Below are 21,727 nucleotides of genomic sequence, written 5' to 3'. Positions count from 1 at the left end.
CAGATTATTTCACATCATTTTGACATTTTTTTTTTTTAGGTCATTACGGAACGAATCATGGGGGCATTAAACATTTATTGAATGTAATGACATCTTGTCACGAGGCTAAAAAATAAAAAAATTACTAGCTTGTAGTCTTGTCATGGGGGGAGGGTAGCAGACAAGCTTTCTTCCCATAAGTTATGAAACTTTGATATTTTTCCATCAGAGGAAAGACTGTGATTGTGAGACATCATATAAACATGATATGAGTAACACAGATCTAGAGCGACACAAGCATTTTCATTTGTAAATTCTGATTCTTCTTATTTTGTTTCTTGTTCAATCTTTTAGCCGAATAAACTAGTATAATAAATAGTAATTAACTCCTCAATGTTCAAGGTGACCTGTTAATATAACAGTTAATATTATAATAAATAATAAGTATGTAATAAGCTGGAGTATGTAATAGAAATCTATGTATATTAAGTATTTGGCGTATACCTGCTGGTTGTGACACGGCATTGACCGTTCTGTCATTCATAAAAATACACAATAAACAAAAGAGTTACAAACTCTGCAATGTAGTTTCTCCCATTCCATAATGAGATCTATCTGTTGCTGCGAAGTGACGTGAAACGTGAAGGGGCGTGATTCGGTTTGATATGGTCCCGGCTCGGCGGAGGGATTCTCTGCTTGGAGGAGCTATTTGTGGCTCGTGTATCTGGTTGCCTTGGAAACAGTCGGCAGAGTGCCAGCAGGAGCCCAGTTGACCTCAGACAGACAGTCAGACGGACAGCCAGGCAGACAGATGGGCAGATCAATAGAATTCAATAAAAGTTATCTCATTTTCCAAAATCAGGTCTAGACCAGGTTCTAAATCTTACCCTTCCAACATTTCCCCATGAGACGGCAATAAAAGAGCCGAACACCCTACAGCCACTTAAATATTCTCTTAGCTGGTGATTTACCTGTATCTCTCTCTCTCTCCAATGTAGACGGGTGGCTGTAACGATCTGTTTCCTTCCCTCAAACATTTATTTGCCCTCATTTGTGGCCCTCATTTCTGACTTGAACTCAGCAGATAAGAGCAGATTTAGCTCATCTGGCAATGTTTCCCCAAAAAACAGAAAGCAAAGACGTCTCCAGCGAACAATCGCTATACAAAAGCAGTGAGAAGAAGTGTGTGTGTGTGTGTGTGTGTGTGTGTGTGTGTGTGTGTGTGGGTGTGTGTGTGTAGTGTGTGTTTTGGGTTCTACACTGTAGATGGTTGTGTTTGTTGACTTGCATCCAAAGCAGCTAATGAGAAATCTGTGCTAACATCTATGAACTTGCCAGCAGCGTTAGCAGTCGAGTGGCGACAGATAGCGTCACGAGCCGCTTGTCATTACCCTCCAGTGAGTGATGCCTCTTTGAAAGGGCCTCATGAGACTGTCTGTGGGTTCTCCCCCGGCCACAACCCACTAACTTGAAATATAGGTGAGTTGGGGACTCTAAAATGCCCATAGGTGTGTATGTGAGGGTGAATACTGGTGTATGGGCCTTGTGCATAATGCTCTCTCATAGTTTGGTGTAGACCAATTCACTTAAGCTGCAGGCAAGTAGGGGATTTGTATTCAGATGATTATTTGGTTGTATTTTGACATTTGAGAGGTGACCGCCTGCTGCCTTAATGGAGGTATGCTTGATGGCTACCGTTCCAGCAGTCTGGCCGAACCAACTCAGCCGTGTTGTTAATGGGTATTTATCTTTTTTTATGGCCCGTCTGGGCCGGCCACACCCAAACCCTCTCTCATCCTAATGTGATCTAATCTTCCAGACCAGTCCTGCAGGGACAGCCGCCTGCAAAGTCCGTCATCCAGCAGGCACTTTGAAATTAGATGTATCGTCATAGAGAATCTCAGTCGATTTATAGTCACATCTCTGGATTCTGTATTTCTAGTGTTGGAGAGAGAAGGGGAAAAAAACGCGTGAGACAGCAGGCGATGTTATGTCTGAACAACAAGAACACTTCTTAGCTATGACAGCTGAGTCACCCTAAGGGCTGGTTGCTTTTATTTGTATATATTTTTGAGAAAACTAACTAGGTAAAAAAAATTTTGCCTGTTTAATCTGCAAGTGTTTTTTAGATTTATGGCCACATGGGGGCAGCAGGGATGTCTGGAAGATTAAATATGGCATGCAAGATTTTATTTTGGTCCCCATCTCTGCTGTTTTTTAGACACTAAGTAATCTATACTTACTAGAAAACTGCAGTCATGACCCTTTTGATGCTATGCGGTTAGCAAAACATTGGGGATTCCAAGACTGTTTGGAGGTTTTATGAAAAGTAATTTATTAATAGAACTGATGGTTTGGACAAGATTGGCATTGTTTTGTTTAACTAATATATAATTAAAGGTAGGAATTATACTGCCACCTGCTGGTGAGATGAAGTACACAAATTTGACTCATCCGAAATCTGGATGAAAAGATATTTTAAGAATGACTTCCTTTTCATTATTAAGTGTCCATGTTTCTGTCTTGACATGGGAAATGTTTGGTTTAATTAGTTTTCAGAATAAAGAGGCTCAGTGGAAAAGAATTCTGACCTGATTAGATGCAATTAATTTTATACACACAGAGAGAAACTTTCAGAGGATGAATATCACATGTAAAATAGTAAATAATAAGGCAGAAACTAGCCTGACACTAGTACGGAACGATGCATTTTCATGGAGTGTAACTGAATTTCCTGAGGAGTCATCTGAACAGAGTGAAGTAAGACTTCACTTTGTAGGTGAAAGCAAGTGAACAACTCACTATTTTCTCAGTGTGTCTGCCCCCAAGTGGTCATAAAAAGAATTACACCCTTTTTGTTTTGCATCAACAGAGAGGAATTATGTAATGTTTCAATGACGGACCAAAAATCGTCACACTCTTACAGACAAACCCCACCATCTATCATCTATCAGCATAAACCATTGTTGTGTACTGATCCCAGTTCACTGTAGTATACTTTGTACCTATCTTCCCCATGGAGGACTGTGAGCTGCTAGTCTTTGCCGCTTGAGGGCGCCAGAAACCATATAATAATTTACTCGATGTCAGTATTTGAGCAAGGAAAGGTATAATGTCATACAATCTAAAGACCTTTCCTTCCCCTTCCTGTTCTTTTCGTGTAAAATGTGTATTTATTTGTGTATGACCATTACAATAATCAGTAACCCATCATCATTCTGTTCTAGCTTCCCATCTCTTTTCCAATATGTCATAAAAACAGTGATAGCGGCAGTAACTGTATCTGTTATTTCCACTGATCAGATTAGTTAATCAACAGGAAGGTGACGACGATTGATTGAAAAATTCTTTGACAAAAATACTAATGTTTGCAGTGTTTTTATGTTTGTATTTTTTGCAATTGTGTTTTGAATATCATCAGGCAAAATAATGACGTCATCTTGAGCTTTTTTGAAAAAACAAGCTATGATTTGTCTTATTCATCACATAAATATTCCAAAATCGATAATCACAGTAGCAACGAATGGGATAAAATTCAAATTGACTTGGGCTTATATTGTGCCTTCAGGTCAACACGGGGATGCTTTTTTACTCCTTTTGAGTTTTTATGGGCAGGTTTTCATTTATAGAATGGGCCTTCTCAGATAAGCCCTTGAGGCTATGCTGTGTTCATCCCTCCACAATGCAATATTGTTCCTGCCTGTGGAGGCCGGTAACACACTCCTGCCAATGACTGATCAACTGCAGTTTGCAGCAGACAATGAATAACCCATGAGCTGCTGTCAGATCAGCAGCATGGGGACGGAAAGGTTGACAAAAGGAAAACGGAAATCCAGAAATGATGCAGAAGACGAAGAAGATGATGCACATGTAGACAAAGAAATAATGCAACTGACTGGCATCTTCGCTGCAGACCCACATCCAGAGCCTGACATTATTCCTGAGTGTGCTGTTTTCTGCTCCCCAGCCAGACACATGGGCTGTTAAATGAAGGAGATTTACGCTGCTGTGGGGACACCGCAAGAGACGGCAAGACATCTTCATCTATTGTTAGGATAGTTTTAAATGTCTGATCCATGTTCAGCGGAATCACCTGCTTATGTTAAGCCCAGTTTTAGCATGAAGAGAAGGCCTTTAAGGGATTGAATGTCCTATTTATAAGCTCCTTTTACGGACTGAGATAAGGAGGGATTAATCCACTAAATCCTAAATCTGAAATCTGATATAAGCGAACACAAACTGGAGTTTGGTTTCTGATTAGCCTCTGTTGTAAGGATGGGCCAGATTCTCTCTAATTTATGGAACGTTTTACTTAAAAAAGCAAAAAAAAAAAAAAAAAATCAATATTAGTAGAAACATATTAGAAGTCATTCACTCCACAGTAGACTAGAGGTTGTATTTACTGAAACACCGTCTCCTCTCTCCCCTTTGTTTATGTCATTTTGTGGGTTGGATCTCCATGCAGCCAATTATGATTCCATCATTTCCCAGGCAGCCAATAGCAAGCCTGCCCTGATGTCACATGCTTCTGTCACAGGCTACAATCCCACCCCCTTTCCCATGATCTTAATATTCAAAGGCTGCAGTGTTCCACCATGAGCTCACATTATTCCAAGAATATTGTGGATTATTTTTCTGTCTGCCATCAGTTATCAATTATCAATTTTATCGCCCGTGGCAACAAACGGGATTTTTAGCCTCTCCTGAACTCAAATCTGTTTGGTGACAGCATCCTTGAAGGTTTCTTAAGTGTCACGACAGCATCCCTTTAAAGCTATAACCCCACCATATCTGAGTAAATCAGTTTATTCTGAATAATACATTAGCATCTCAATAATTCATTAATTGGTGAACAGCAGCTTTTCTTTTGTATTTCTGAAACTCAAATAAAAGTAGTTGTGATTTTTCATTGTGAATGTAATTATTTCAAATGAAAACATATAGTGTGTATATTATATGCCCAACACTTTACGAGCAGCATTTTAAAAGTCTGTTAATGATTTATTATACATGCACAAAACATATGAATATTGTGTAACCAAAGCTAAAACTAAAAATTTATTTGATGCACACAAAATATTTATTTATTTGAGAGATTTTACTCCGAACTACAAATGTCACCTCATGAGACCATAAATGGTACCACATGGTGACAAGTTCCATAACTCCTCCGGGGTGAACTGGGGTGAACTGGTCTTCTATTTTTCTTTGTAAAACCAAGTTGACCTGATGCAGTATGAATCTGACTACAGCGTCTTCTGATTTAAATGTAATCAGACCATTAATCACAACAATTTAAAAAGTCACAATTTTAAAACGAAGTGAATGAAGATTTATTTCTTGTGCGGCCGTTTTTTATTTTTTATTTTTTTTTGGAGTTCAGTTTGACTAGTTCAATATTCTGGTCTACTGGACCCCACTTGATCCTGATTGGCTGCTTGAACATATGGTTAGCTTTGCATGCTGTGCAAGGCTGGACACCACTCGTGTGTGTGTGTGTGTGTGTGTGTGTGTGTGTGTGTGTGTGTATGGGTGGGTACTGCATGTACCATACACACACTCTCTTTCTCCCTATCTCCGGTGCTAGGATGAGGTATCCATCCCTCCCTTTACTCCCTCCTTTTTTCCTCCCGCTGTCCCACTTGCTCTCTCCACGTCGTTGTGCCCCCTCCTTTCTCACCCTTCCCTCCTCCTCTCCCCCTCCTCCTCCTCCTCCTCCTCTATCTCAACCTCCTTTTCACTGTCATTTCCATCCCTTCCATACATTCTGCCGAGGCGTTCCGACTGAACATGTGTGTGTTTGCACATAGAGGACGTCTCAGCTGCAGGAGGCAGGATCTGGGAACCAGTCAACCGGGCAGCAGGACCAGTTAAATTACCCAGAAGACCGAGCGCTCTGCTAGACTGGAGCTTGAGCACCGTCTTGGACATCCAACACAGGAGCTCCTCCAACAAACCTGTAAATGAACTGTTTTATACGTCAGTCTTGATCAGGAGGACAATTTCCCCCCTGACTCTGGACCCTATAAATAGTCTTTTTTTTTGTATTTGCTCTAATCATTTTGCACTTGGAGTATTGATCAGTGAAGTGGCAGCCGGGACAGACAAATATATAAGTGTCTGTCTGCTTCCCCGAACTGGACCTTTGCATCTGCAAAGTATGAATAGCTGCTAAAGGAGATAAAGGACAAAAGAAGGAGGGAAATATTGAAAAAGGAGCAGAAAGAAATCCCGTCTCCCACACACCTGTGAGGCTCCCTCCGCGACAAAAAGTGCAGCTGACTATAAGAGGAACAAAAAGATAATTAGGAGAGGAGAATAAAAGGCTAAAGAGGAGACAGTGGATCCACGCTCCATCCCTCCATCTATCCGTCCCCCCCCCCCACCCGCTCACACCTGTGAGGATTAATTGGACCGGAGCAGCATGGCGCACGCCGCCTCGCAGCTGAAGAAAAAGGCGGACGAGAACCTCACCGCTGCAGAGGAAGAGAAGGAGAAGAAGAGGACGAGGAAGCGTTCCAGAGAAGTCAAGAAAAAGGTAGAGGGAGAGGAGGCGGAGGAGCCGATAGAGGGAGGACAGCCTGGGGGGGGGGAGAAAAGAGGGGGAAATAGTGGAGGAATGGGAGAGGAGAGCTGACGCCAGAGAAAGAGAGGCTTCAGACGTGTCGGTCTTTTGTCGTGATGCAGACACACACACACACACACACACACAGTGACATGCACATTCACATCCAGGGTGATAATCAGAGTGTTCCCGTTGGGAATAATGGGGGGGGGGGAGTGAGGAGTGAGAAAGATTGATGAGAAAATCTCCTGGATGGGGTGGAAAAGCAAAGATAGCTGGAACCAGCTATCGAGAACAAGTTGGAATTTTAGGCAGCAGCGATTTTAATTGTGTGTGTGTGTGTGCGCGTGTGTGTGTGTGTGTGTGTGTGTGTGTGTGTGTGTGTGTGTGTGTGTGTGTGTGTGTGTGTGTGTGTGTGTGTGTGATCTGGTATTGCTGAGTTATCAAATATTTCCCACAAAGACATTAGCAGCCCTTGCTCTTTCCTTGGTAATAAAACACTTTTACAATATACGTACAACTTGTATAAAAACATGTGCCCCAATGCTGTCAAACCTCCCCTGTCATACCCCCCCCCCAACCCACCCCCCCACTGTACATAATGTGTGTGATTCAACCTGAGTGTTTTAATTTGAAAGGTGTCCGAGTTCATGGCAGGAATCTGAGCTTGAGTCAAAGACGTCAGCAGTCACACCCTGCGGTTAGGTGTGTGTGTGTGTGTGTGTGTGTGTGTGTGTGTGTGTGTGTGTGTGTGTATACATGCGTCATTGCGCAAGGACAAATCAAAGAAGTGGTGTCCGACAGGTATTGATCACCTCGTGACCTAAAATCAGTGATCGTCCTCACTTTGGTGACAAAAACCGTTTAGCTGAAGGGGACGAGGATGTTGACTGTTTGGATAACTTTGTTGGTGGGTGTGTGTGTGTGTGTGTGTGTGTGTGTGTGTGTGTGTGTGTGTGTGTCTGTGAGGGGGGTTGCTGACTAGCCCGAGGCCATCATTAGTCCAGGGTTAGCCACCTGTCACAAAGAGTCAATGCCGGTGACCTCATTAGCATCAAGGTCACAGTGAATAGAGAAGTGACTTCCTGTGGTGGCAGGAAGTTGTTGGCACACAGACGGGTGCTATTTCTTTGGAGGACTCAACTTTACGTTAAACTATGTCGTGAGATCAAATGCGAAATGGGGTGAGTCTCTCGATCCGGTCTTCCAGGCCCCCATCCTGGGCGGCGGTGGCAGCAGACAGGGTATTCAAGAATATTTTGTTCCCTAGCAACACTTTCCAGTTCCTCTTGGGGTATCCCGAGGCATCCCCAGACTAACATGTGACATGTAATCCCTCCATCAACTGTCTCCTGCCAGTAGGATGCCCCCAGAAAACCTCCAAAGGGGGAGGCATCCAACCGGCTCCCTGGACTAAAAGTTGTAGCGCCCCCCTAGACAGTATCGTAATTTTTGTTTTTTCCGTTTGGTTATATTATCGAACAATGGAGTGAGCATTCTCATGATGTTGATGTAATGTAAAAAAAGAATTTCCTCATTGAGAGATCACTAAAGGGACTTTCATCTTCTTTTTTTGACGCCTGCAAGATTTGTTGGTTTGGCTTCCACCAGTCTTGTAATTGATATGACTCCCAAACTACGCCCAAATTTTAACACCAGTGTCTATTTGGGCGTAGGCAAGGGATATATTGATCCTCCTTCCTGTGTTGTGTAATCAATCCACTGCTTTTATCACAGCCGGACTGGTCGCCAAGTCTGATTTTGGGCGTCGGGGAGTCACAACAGCCTCATCGTGACGACAAATTGAGGAGGGAGTTTGACCTTCACCATGCAGAGACTTACACCTCTGTTCTCTCAAGGCAACAAGTGAACGGGACGTGTTGCTGTGGTATCGTGTGTGTAGGGTGACATCAGCGGTTTTTCTGTGTTTGTAGTGTAATGTTGTCAGAAGGGTATCAGCTATCCTGGGCTCGCTCAATGTAAATCTATAACACCGTCTGTCCTGGGCCCATCCCTGGCACCAGGAGGCAGAAAATTCATCTCCCTCTTCAGAACACATCACCTCAATTATCTTTCCTATTTTTTTTCACTTTACCTCACCCAACTACAGTTGGCTTGGGTTTTCATCTCCTTCTCACACTACGCTGTTTGACTTCGTACCTCCTCTCTCCGAATTGCTTTCAGTTTTGTAGCTACTAAGTAAAATATGCACACGCAAAACTTTGGTCTATTGCAATTAAATCTAACCTAAATTTTCTTATTGTTACATTATTTAAGTGATTGTAGACATGTGTTGATGTGATCTGAGTGCTTCACTTGGAATGAATGAATGAGATCCTTATAAATACAGAAAGCATGTAGTAGATGACTTCCCAACATTATCCTTAAGAATTACACAACAGATACTTTACCGTAAAAACATTTTAAGATAATATATGATTTCTAAAAATAAAAATGAAGGTTAGATTATAGGGTAGGCCCCAAAGACTCCACAATGGTTATTAATTTCATCTAAAATTAAAAGTGATGATAGCAGTTGAACATTTTTAAGTAGAAATAGGTAAAAAATAATTATAGTGTAGTAGCAGCCCCATCAGGCACCAACCAGTTAGCTTTACAATGTGCGAGACATGCAAGTCTACAGCTGAATTTGTCGCCCATGCCTTGGTTTAGCTCCTCAGACTGAGCCACAATAGCAGCTAAACATGTATTAACAGTCATGCTATATAAAGCAATGTGCAGCATTGCATGAAGTGAAATATCATATGCATCTTGTGCACAGTGCCGTGGATAGTGCGACATTTTTGTTATTCTTACAGGAAGTAAACAACGAAAATGCATTATGGGAAACAGTGGGACCATTTTAACATGCAGTTTCCATTAAAGCTCTTAGCTGCAACCTTCAAGCAAATATCGAACTGCGGTATAAACTATGCTTTCAGATTACAGTGGGTCATGCTTCTCAGATTGGTTGGGAAGCGACTTCCACGTGGTCTAAAGCTGTGTCTTTGATTAGATAGGTGACCGGCTAGTTATCAGATGAGTGTGGTTGAAAGGCTGCTAGTCTGCCTGATTAACTAAAACTGGAACGATGCAAACGTAGATGTTTGTGCAAAGTCATCTGTGGGCTGATTTTCCATTGCAGGAGATTTTTATTTTAAACAGGGATTAAAACTGGCAGCAGGATAAAAATAAATAAAATAAAGAGTATGTGCAATGAAATGGATTTTAAGACGGGCAAGTTTAATGAGGACCCTTCTGTCGCTGGGGATTGCTGCCATCATTTTCTGGTTTTACTTGTTTCCTTTTGAATCTTATGTTTTAAGCGGTGGTGGGATTCTGAAGAGTCAGGATGTGTTGTGGTTTCTGCTTGTTAAAGGGCAGTTTTCATCCATCTGCTCGCTCATGGGGCTAATGTTCAGTCTATTTAAAAAGTTGTGACATAATTCAAATATAACCTATATTTTAAACCAGGTCTGCTGGTTCGCTTTTTTTATCGGCTATGTCCAAAATTTTCTTTTACTATATGAACAAATTAATGATATCCTAATGCTAAATAGCAAACATTAGTATGCATATACAATAAAAAGCATTCTCATTCTAACCATTCTACTGTCTTCAATGTTTCATTCAACAACTGGTATTTTAATATGTTCCAGGAGTTTAAGGATCATATAAATTCAAATCAGGTGAAAATGTTGGAGCTATTTAAGGCATATTAAGATAGATTACCATCATTGATGATTATCTGGAGCCTCCTCTATGCCCAACCCCCCCACTACTCCCCAACCCCACCTCCCATTTCCCTTTCCCTTTCTTTCAGTGTGTCCTCCCCCCCACCCCTTCCCTCCATCTCTGTCAGCTGGCGGAGGGCTATATTGTTCTGTCACACTTCTGCTTCTGGGACTTTGGGGGAGGAACCACAGATCCCTTGTGACCAGCCATTGTACCACATTAATCCCTCGACGCTTATTTAAGCCAAGATTCGTATTACAGGCCTTCGTGCTCTAAATCCAGTGCGTCTGTACCTCTTTGTTCCCTCATGCCAGATCTTTTTATGTATACACAACTCTTTGCACTATATGCTAATTTGTAAGGTTGCATGATGGTCCCAAGAATGGAAATTATGTCAGTTTAAAGATTACGGTACTTTCTTTTTTTTTATATGTCTCCATATAAAAAGACGCTACCAATGCGAAGCAACAACCTGCTAATTAGGAGCGTTAGCTATTCACACTGTGTTCAAACTATAATGATGTAATGATAAGCAGATCGATAGATGGAAAAAGTCATTTGCATCCATTTTAATAATTGATTAAACAGATAAATTATTCAAAAGAGGTAACTTTGTGTTTCCCTTTATTTCCATTATTATTACCGGCGTTATAAAATAATTGATTACTGGTGAGCTTTATAAAGAAAGAATCATTTATTGTAGCATAATGCTATGTTTCTCTGCTTCTGCACCCATTCCATCCACTCTTTAGTCAATCAATTATTAACTCGGCTCTTCTTTTATTTTATTTTTTGTCCATAAAAGGCAGTTGGTTGGTCATGCATGAAAAATATGGAAACACGAAGATGTTGGAAGAAATAAATCGAATACACCATCAGAAATGTATGGTTTCGTTGTTGAGCGTGACTCTCTTTAGTCACCACCACCTCCTGAAGAGCTTCTCTATTTAGCTCTTAATCTGCTAAATTCTCCACTATGCACAGGACATAAACACTTAATTTGTGCATCTGCTGTTTCCACACTACCTGTCCAGCGGGTTTATTAGTTTAACTTCTTAGAACTGCTGCCTGAAGAAAGGAATTTGATGAGACGGATGACTATTAAGTCTCCAGAAGCCATAACCATGAGCTCAGGCGTGCGTCACTGATCTGCTGCTTTGATGGGGAATGCTGCCTCAGTTTACAACATTATATGCTAATTGCTAAAGAATAAATGAGAATTGACTCCTTAAAGGATCTAAAAAGAAAGGGACATGTCAGCTGTCTTCCTCTTCTCTTCTCCCCACTTCATTTTCTCCGTCGTTGCTGATTCTTGTTGTTGGTTATTCTCACCAAACACTGGCAATACTAAAGCAACCTATTTCTGTCGTTGCAGGAATGCAAAAGCATTTGTCAGATAATTATTATAGGATGCAGTTTTTGAATAAATGCATTTCTTAGCTGAGGAGAAATCGCAGCTGGAGAAAGAACAGAATATTATGGCTAATATGGAAGCTGAAATGAAAGCAAATGAATGAAGGATGGATAGCAGAGGAGGCGAGAGGGATTGGGACGATCAAGTCCATCGGCCGCCACCCTTGTGGCACCGGGGCTGTAACGTTCACCGTCACACGACTGTCGGAGGGGTTGCTGGGCCGGAGGATTGGTGCAGAGCCTGCCAAGCATCCTGATTGGTGGATCCGGATAGCGATGAGGTGGTTGAGGAGGGCGCGGGAGGGGTGGGTGTAAATGTGGGGGGGGGGGGGATGCCTCCCCAACATGCTGCGAAAGGAATTGGAGAGACAGGAGGGAGGGGAGGTGGACAAAAATCTAATTAAAATGACGGGGAATTAGAGAAGGCATGGAGAAAGAGATGCGGAGTTAGATCAAGGGGAGCGATGGATCGAGTGGGAGAACGTTCTGGCACAAAAAGAAGAGGGAATTGAAGAGGGGGGGTGTGTGAGGATGTTCTCTTCCTCTACCTGCAGCTCTCGTCTCTCCTCTTTTCTCTGATCCACACTGGAAACTGGGACAGTCGAGTCATTTGACTGATTCACCCACACACACTCGAGTATCAGCATTTCACCGAAACATCCCACTCTTTTCGGGTTATTTTATGTATTTTGCCACAGCAAGATTAGCGTTGAGCTCAGTGGCCTCCTGACGCATAGAACTCTTCAGGCTTAGTATGTGATGCCTTCACAGGCAGAGGTTCTGTCGTAAATAGCAGGACTCCCTCAACGTTTTTGCTGCCTTTGAGTTCTTTTGTTTTTGCATTCTGCAGACATTTGTGTCGTCAGGCGATGCAGCAGTTCTGTTCATAACAAATTTAAAATCATGGAAATTCTGAGCATCATGAGGTAAAAAAAAAAGGAAAAAGAAAGTAAAATGCTGCGTCAACCCTGTCGATCCACGACATCGGTCAGTGAAACAGACTTCTTACAGCCGCCAGCTGAGTTTTCAGGGTGTAGCGGACATTTTGAAGGTGAGCAGCAGGGAGGAGACCAGACAGACGATAAGAGTTCACTGGACGACTTATTTACAGTCACTTAAACCTGACAGGAGAGAGAATGACAGAGGCTAGTTGTACACGGCTCAGCTCAAATAACTGTAACAAACAGAAACACTCTAAATGTTTTACAGCCTTCAGAACTGCGTCTTTTGTCAAGCTGTGACTTTTAACCTGAGACGGTTTTTCGGTTTATGGGAAGTGATGTTCAGCTCCCTGAGAAATGGAGAGACAAGTAAAGGATGTTGGATTTTAAAATGGCAAACACACAGCGTTGGTGACTGGTCGTGGCCGTGAGACCTTGGAAGTCAGCAGGAGGAAATAGCCGTGCTGATGCATAGGGTTTAAGTGCTCTATTGATTTCTTTGAGCGATTGTTGAATTGCCTTCGGGCTCTCGGAGCTGTAAAGCTGATGACCACACCTCATACGGCGCTCCTGTTTACTATATTTACTGGACATGTCAGAATTTCCTCATCTGGTTTTTGGTTTGGACTCATTGACTGACAAATATTCAGTGTGAAAGAGGTGTAGTTTCAGTTTGTCTCATCGTAATTCCTCCGTTTTTCTATTGAGGGTGCAATTTCTTTTTGTTATTACTATTTTTAAGTTAAGCCTTATACTACGTATAAATCAATGAAGCCTGTTCTTTACGAAATTTGAGAAAATATTTTGGGAATGACAGAAAAATGCATGTAAGCAAATAATTTCATTTAAATAGCCAAAATAATCAAATAGCAACCACTTTTTGTAAAGTAAGGGTCAGAACTTTAATTGTCTGTTACTTTAAGCAAACTGGCGTTCCCATCAGCCTCAGCTGCACATGCAGCACCTTGCAGCACTGACTGTTTGTCCTGTGTGAGTTTGCTTGCTGATGCTGATTTGCCTGTTTGTCTCGCATCTCTACCTCGTGAGATGAAGTGGATGTAGAAAATGCAATTAACGACAGAGCTTTTGAATGCATGCAGGGGTGGTTGGGAGGTTCACGTTCACTACTCACTCGCTGCACATCCCTTTTTGGTGCAGTGTGTGCTGTTTGTGCTTTCGGTCTCGGACAGATGTTAATTTATTCATGACCAGGGTTCTGTCTCCATCATAAGAAGTGATCCAAGCAGTGGTGCTTCCTCTTATTATTTTTTTAAACATTATTCTGTATTTCCTTTCTGCAGTCGAATTGAGCTTTTTTATTCACGCCAGGTTCCTGTTTCTTTGAAAAACCTGAACCAAAAGGATGTCAGACTTTCTTTTTTATTCCCTTTTTGCCCTCTGGGCTTGCCGGTGTGTGTCTACCTTAACAGTCAACACACACACACACACACACATGCACACACACACACACACACTACACATTAGACACACAGCCAGCAATTGGCATAGTGAATGTAATCTGCAGCAGTGGAGCAGTATCATTTGCTCTCATCCAATCAGAGGACTGAGGAGCAGATCTTCCACCCAATTGGAAGTCACCCTAGTGAGGGGCAGAACCTGCACACGACGATGAGATATGACTGTGTGGAGAGCCTCCCGACACACATGGAGCTTTATTTAATGGGAATTTGTCCAGATTGTGATTCAGTGCTGCGAAACGTAAAATTAGTGACAGAGAGGGCGAGTTGAGGAGTTGGCGCACCGTGTTGTTATCCTCCTCTCTGGTGTTGTGAGAATACTGAGACTGCAGTACCCGAGCAGCCAATCAGATTGCAGCTCTCAAAACAGTCTCACATGGAAACCCACACACACATAGTGTGGCCTTTATCTCCCATTATGTGATGATTTTATACTATATAGAATAAAAATTGACACAAGCCTTTTCCTGACGGTGAAACACTGGTTGTTTTGTAACCTACTACTATTTTATTATAGCAGTATTGCTCTGCTTTTAAAATGTGTACTTGCATCTGTTTGCTCAACAACAAACCAGGGCTGGTAGCACTGATTGATTACATTTAAAAGGGATTCATCAGTTTAGGAAAATACAGTGCTTGTGTCTCCTGCTGCATTTGATGCAGTACAATCGACAGACCACCAGGGACTGATAAAGGACCTGAGAATTAATGGCTGGGCGACCTGAGACAGTTGTGTGTTAGTTTATGGCTTTGCATTTCGACTGCATCGCACCGTGTTTCCAAACTTCTGTCGTCCATTTCTTGAAAATCTGTCAAGTAGTATTTGTGTAATCCTGCTAACAAATAAAACCCATCATCATCCTGCAAATTCCTGTTACTTACAGCTGTACAACATGAAACCAGTAAAGCCTCTTTTGGACTTTTACTAATGAGATGCATTTCTCATAAGCTGTCATCGAGTCGCACACTGAAGCATAGAAGTATATAAATCCTTTGTTATAGCAGCTGATGAACATTTATAGTAAATAACTGTTAAATACAGCAGCTTTGAAGGATACGCTGCAAAAATGTTTTTCTAACACACTTGTTTTCAAAATTTAACAACCCTTCCCAATGCTAAACGCCTGCACGTAAAGTCACACAAGAATTCTGCATAAATAAATGTTTATTTTCAAAGTAAAATTAGTGAAAAGTATTAAAGAAGTAAACAGATAGTTAAACAATAGATAATAATAGTGATTAATGGACTGTTTGCGTCACAAAACAGTTTAAGAGACCCGGTGGAGTGAAAATTTAGGCGCATGGGTTGCCATGGAAACATCTCTCCTATCATGCTTCTCACCCCACCCCACCTCCCCAAAAAAAGATGTCATGAAGCTCTAAAGACGGATCATTAAACCGGAGTGCGAGTCCGTGTGTCCGCATCTCGTGCCTTTGCCACCCTTCTTCCTGCAAGCAGGATCAGAGGAGACAACTCGCTCTCATTTGTTAAAAAGACCCAGCAAAGACACACAAAAAAACAAAACTGCAGCAATTGTGATGCTCAATAAATCAATTTTATTTAGAACATTTTGCAAAGATGTTTGTGCATTAACTTGATTTGCTGCTATTCTGGTTTCATATCAGAAGGAAATCCAACTGTTGTCAAATTTCTACTTTTGACACTGAGAACTGTTTAGATAGATAGATAGATATACTTTATTAATCCCGGAGGAAATTGCATAATGATGTTTAATGATGCTCTATAAACTTGGATGGTTTAATGTCATTGATTTAGGGCAGTTGTTTCGTGAGGGATTATTTTCAGCTGCGGATTAATACACACATGGAGCTGTGGTATCAGCAGCTTGGTGTATCTGAGTTATCAACGACAGCAGTGTGTCAAAGGAAGATGTGCATCTCTCATTTTTGGTTCATTTTCATGTTTTCAGTATTTTTCTACTTTTTGTGACACAACAAGAAAAAATAAGCAGCAAGATCATTTCTGGTTTTCCGCATATTTGCGTCTGATCAAGTCAACCCATCTGAATCTATGATCACACATGATCGGAGCTTTTAAATTAAAAATTTAATGAAAAAAATTACACTTTTAAGCAGCAACTGGTCTGATCTTCATGATGATGGTTTTTAAGGAGTTCTCAAGTCCTTTGAAAGTGGACCAATGAACACCAGCTGTAGGTGGTGAAGGGCCCCAGGTGTAGACCCCGTTGGGGTTGGCACTAAAGCATGCAGCGTACCAAAATCCTCCGAATGCCAACCTGGCGCAATTTGCATTATGTGTGTCTTGATCTTTGTCAGTGGTGGTGAATTTCTGTCCATTGTGCAACTTTAAAGAGTCTCCTAATGGAAAAACACAGATTAATGGTAATAAATTTGTTCTGCTCCTGTACAGCCAGTCAAGAAGAAAATAGTTTAACAGTCCTGATGAGATAAAATACCTGCTGCTCCCTTGATGAAACTTCCCAAATTTAGCATGTATCCCTCCGCCTCCGGAGCAACGGAAAAGGAAGAGTATTGGGCAAAGACTTTCTGGCCCTCAAAGTCTTCCATGTCCACCCTCAGCTCGTAGGTCTTGGCCTGTGTCAGCAGGTGCATCGTCTCCAGGCCTGAGATGTAGACAGACAGCTGAGTTCAGCTGGAATAAACTGGAGGAAATTAACTCATGTTACTGCCGAGGAACCTGTGATCTGTTTAAGGACCTATAATTTCACAGGATTCTTTTTTTCTCATCAAAAAAAATGAGCTTTTTCCTCTCATTAATACTGATGTACTGCAATCAATCATACCGATGTGCATAGCCGAGATTATTTCATGGAAAAATAAAAGATTTGAGAATGTGTGAACTGGTCTGGTTGTTAATTAAAGAATTGCTGTCGTACCGAGCCAATATTCGCCGGCAGCGCTGCCAAATCCCGTTTTGTAGTGATTCCACTTCATGTAGAAGTTCACCGTGCCATCTTGTCTTCTTTGAATGACCTTGTTAGATTAAAAAACATTACAAACAACAGGGAAAATATCTTTTTTCTAAGTCAACATCTGTGCCCGGATCGTTCTTCCATCCTCACCGTCCACTTTTCTGCTGAGTTGTCGATGCCGTCTTTGCTCATGTCGCAGTAAACCTGCACAGGAGAGGTGGGACCTGCTGGGTAGATGGTGTAAACTCCATCCAGACCTGATCCGGATCTGTAGACATCACTGCAGTCTGTGGGGAGGGGGGACTGATGAACTGCTAGAGGTAGCAGCACTACTAGCAGTATGCTGAGCTGTGGGAAAGTGATGGAAGAACAGTTTCATGCACCTTTAAAAGCAAGTGTAAGTCCTATCAATGGATGATGAGTAAATATGTCCCTGTCCTGTTTTTGAACTTGAGTTCTCACATCTGGTGGTGGTGGTGGTGGTTTGGGACGGTTTGCAGATTCACAAATCTGTTGGGGAAACTAGCTGCAATAGCAGAATTGAGGCTAATAGCTGAGTGTTGGAAAGCTCTTATAAGACGCTAGTGAGACAGGAAAGCAGCTTATCTATAAACAGTCTCAAGCTAAATATAATGTCTACGAAAAGAACTGAGAAACTCTGCAGCACGGGTGCTAAGAACCATCAAAGTGTAAAACGGCGGCCGAAAGTTATGGATTCTTGTATTCTTTCTAGCCATTTCGTTGATAAAGTTTTTTTTTTTTAAAAACCAGACAAAGCTTTCTATGGGTTAAGTCCTGTTGTTATAGACCAGAACAAGGGAAGCTGCACCAAGAGATTGTTGAATGTTTAAAGAAACTTTAGTAGAAATAAGATGCAGTTATGCTTTTTTTGCGACTTTTATTGCTTCAATCCATTTTCCAAACCAATTACTGGCTGAAGTTTTATGAAATTTGGTGGAAAGTAAAAGAAGAATCGATTATGGAGCTGATCACAAGTGGTCCTACGATGGTTCGGCTTCGTCTACCTGACTCAATGATACAGCAGGAGGTGAACAAAGCGAGTTGAGCACGTTTGATGAAAACAAAGTGGAGAATCTGGGACACGCAGTTATTTTCTGAGTGTTTCGCAGCGGTAAAGTTTCATCAAAGACTCACACCTCTCTACGAGTCTACGGGAAGATGCCACATCGCAGAACGAAATGACAGCAAACACTCCAGCAGCTCTTTATACATCCAGAACACAGACAGAGCAGAAGAGACTCCTCTGGTTCTATAATGAGATGTTTTGGGTTTTTTTTTTTTTTTGTCAAAATAACCGTTCCCACTCACAAACACACACACACCACTAACACACACAGTTTACCCAAACTGTCGCTGTGCTTACCATCATTCTGTCACCAGTGATTTGCAGAGAGGAGGCGGCGGAGTTATCCTGAAAAGAAAGCAAAGATAATATAAGGTTCGCTAAAATGAAAAAGGGTCATAAATTAATTTAGTGGCAATCAAAGTGTGTGTCTATCTCTAAAAAGCAGATCCTTTTATAATTGTGAGACATTTTTTTTCCTGGGTAATGGGTAACGTATTATTTATTTTCTCTGTTTTTATCTCTCCATTGCACAACAGCTGGTATTAGGACATCAGGTTCTCAGCAGTCATGCAATGAGCGAGATTATTTCAATTTGCATAATTCTGCCGTACAATTGAGGTTCACATCAATTGTAATCATTTAGTTCATACATTCAGTCAAGCATTGTTCTTATGTTTGGCTCCTTAACATTTATTCATTATTACAAAACATTTCATCACCATTTCTTGCAGCTCTGACAATAAATGTTTAATAATGAAGACCCCAGATTTTTATAATAAAGATTAACAGATTAAATATCCCTTCATTAGTTCCCCGTAGGGGAAGTAATTTTTTGGAATGAATGTCTCTTTTTCACACAAGCTGCATTGTTTCCCGTTTGAATCTAGATGTCCTATCTCTACACTGAACCAAACCAACGCTCCAGACTCTGTTGTTGCACTGGCTAAAATGTTTTCTTGTTGACTGTGTCTTGTAGTTTGAACTCTGACTAGACGGCTGGTTTACAGACTAACTGACTGGCTGGCCTTTCCTACAGGAGTTAACTGATGCTGTCTGGCTCCTTAAGACTCGAGGAACCGTCCAAATGTTGTTTATCTGTCTCCTGGGCTCTGGGCCCTGAAGCCAGATCTGTGTTCTGTTTGAGTAACCTTGGCTTGGTGCACCAGATAGACGTCTCTGCTGTGTATAGAAGAACCAGAAAAGAGAGGTTTGAGCCTGACTTAACATTTTACTTCCATGGTACCAAACATCCGTGACAACCAAGGTGTCCGACTGGAGCTTAAACCTGTTCAGCTTACAGTTTTTTCCGCACTTTAAGGCGCACCTAAAAGCCTTTAATTTTCTCGAAAACTGACAGTGCGCCTCATAATCCAGTGGGCCTTATTCGTGAAAAAAGTTTTGAACTAGGCCTTTCATTGAAGGTGCACCTTGTAATCGATGCACCTTATAGTGCAGAAAATACTGTAATTAAAGCCTGACTCAAGCAAACAAACTTTTTTTTTTAAAGGTGACCTTCAGTATATATATTTTAAAATTCATATGAATTTGCCACTCCTTTGAGGGGACCTCCTCAGGGGAACCACATGAATTTTATTTTGAGATAGAATCAAACTAGAGAAGGACTTTATTTCGTTTTGTTCTATTTTTGTGGCGTGCTCACACTCAGGCCGTCCCATTGTCCCCTGATCCCATGTCATTCCAGTGAGAGTTGGTTTGAGATTAACGCCGGAACTCTTCGGCCTCACCCCCCCTTCTCCTCTTCCTCCTCCACGCTCTGGACTTTCTCACTCTCTGCAAGCCAGGTATTTTTAGCTGTGACATAATGCCCCTAACCGCCCTCCCTCTCCTCTCTATCTCTATCTCATTCACACTCTGTCTTTCCCTCACCCTCTCTCTCGCTCTCACTCACACACAGATTGTCCCTCCTCTTCTCCCCTCATCTATTACCCCCCCCTAGTCTTCTCTTCCCTTAGCTTCCAGGCTATAGGGCTAGCAACTCCAGTAACCAAGTGCTCAGGTTTCACCACTTTGCAGCTCTGAGAATCATGGCAGTGGAGGAGGCAGCAGACTATTTGGCAGAAGTAAGTCTTTAATGTCAAGTCGAGCTGAGCTCGCCGGCGTGTCTCTGCTGCTACATCAATGCTAACAAGATTGTGGAATTTATATCCAGTGGGATTGAGTGAAGGGAAGTTGTGGCGGGACGCTGCTGGAGGAGATGTAAAGGGTCGCAGTGGCAACTCTGCTGCACCGTTCTGCTGCAGTATGCATGGATGTGTGTGCGTACAAACTCATGTATACAAACCCGTGTGTCTTGTGATTGTGATTTTTTTTTTTTTTTTAAGTTCCTGTTGATTGTGAGCTGTACATACAAGCATAATGTTCTGTGGATATAGTTTTGGTGTTGCAGAGAGATGTGAGTGGAAACACCTGACCTTGGATGGTGGCGCATGCTCCCTTTGTGAACTTGAAAATGGTGAATAAATGAGCCCGAAGTAGAAATAGAAAATAAAGAGGAAGAGGAGGGAGATTGGTGTACTTTATTTATCACGTTAACTTGAATCTATAAAGTAGAAAGAGAAGCAGTCCCCTTTTTTCCTGACCGTATGTAATCTATACCCTGCACCGTATGGAGAGGGGCTCACTGCAGTTTTATGTTACTTTAGGAGATTCTGACTCAGACTTTCAAGTAAAACCAAGTTGGGAGTTGTGAATCTAAAGCAGCATCATGCTAAAAAGAGAGGTTCTGTCTTTGAGGGATTACTGGTAGATCTTCTTTGTGTAGGAAAGCTACACTAGTTGGTGATAAGTGTGACTTTCATTGTCGTTCGGTGGCAGCACCCATGTTGGAATGTGTATGACTGTTTGCGTGTGACATAGTGTGTCCTGGGAAACGACTGTAGCAGCCTTAGCATACCTCCAATGGATAAAACAAGTTACACTGGAATGACAAAGGCTCCAAACGGCCCGTACAACCCCTGAAATGTCATTAAACCCACATGACACAAAATTAAGTCAACTGAATTTAAAATAATTTCTTTCCCACACATCTTGAGTGTGCTTGCTACTTTGCATCAGTGGACAAGGACAATTACTTCTTTAATCTTTTTAAAAATCCCAGATAACATGAAAAGCCTTAGTCATGTTCTCTAAACCGGCTAATTTTTACCTTGTAACACTGCAGCACCGTCCCTTCAGATAAAGTAACGCAGCAAAAACCTCACAAGTGAGGAACTGGAACCGGTGGCTGTTTGGATTTTTACTGGACCTGGATAGTTTTCCAATCCTAATTCATTTTCTGTTGATTTAACGATAAATGATGGTATTGACTTTAAAATGGATGCAGGAAGTGTGATGAATAAAAACTGCATTCCTGGCTCAAACCGTCCAGTGTGGTTCGTAGGACTGCAGCAACCCGAGAGGCGCGATGATCAATACGGCAGATGTCGATGGTCCCAGTTTAGCAAAATAAACTTGATTCCATTTTGAGTGCACATACACATACATGAGCTGCACAGCATGCTTTTTGCAGGACTGTAGAACTTTACCTTTCTTTATCTGCTTTTACGCATTTTTGCCTTTTCTGAGATTAAAAAAAAAACTGAAAAAATAACCAA

At 41.7% G+C, this 21,727-nt stretch overlaps 2 protein-coding genes across 2 annotated transcripts in view; one reads left to right on the top strand and one right to left on the bottom strand.

Moving 5' to 3' along the window:
• Positions 1–6,396: 6,396 nt before the first annotated feature.
• LOC137588032 (ankyrin-3-like) overlaps positions 6,397–21,727 on the top strand; it is a 72,420-nt gene continuing 57,089 nt past the window's right edge. Inside the window, exon 1 of the mRNA XM_068304753.1 lies at positions 6,397–6,517. Coding sequence (XP_068160854.1) covers positions 6,404–6,517 — 114 coding nt within the window. The 5' untranslated portion in view covers positions 6,397–6,403. The remainder of the gene's footprint in view (positions 6,518–21,727) is intronic.
• LOC137588035 (microfibril-associated glycoprotein 4-like) lies at positions 15,652–18,571 on the bottom strand. The gene is made up of 5 exons (XM_068304755.1): positions 18,411–18,571; positions 17,177–17,374; positions 16,991–17,087; positions 16,550–16,717; positions 15,652–16,451 (listed from the first exon to the last, which is right to left on the bottom strand). The coding sequence occupies exons 1-5, from the start codon at positions 18,414–18,416 to the stop codon at positions 16,201–16,203; spliced, it is 720 nt and encodes a 239-aa protein (XP_068160856.1). The 5' UTR covers positions 18,417–18,571; the 3' UTR covers positions 15,652–16,200.

Source organism: Antennarius striatus, chromosome 21 (genome assembly GCF_040054535.1).
Source record: "Antennarius striatus isolate MH-2024 chromosome 21, ASM4005453v1, whole genome shotgun sequence".
Taxonomy (NCBI): Eukaryota; Metazoa; Chordata; class Actinopteri; order Lophiiformes; family Antennariidae; genus Antennarius; species Antennarius striatus.
Note: the sequence above shows the minus strand (reverse complement) of the source record. Positions and strands in the feature narration are given on the sequence as shown.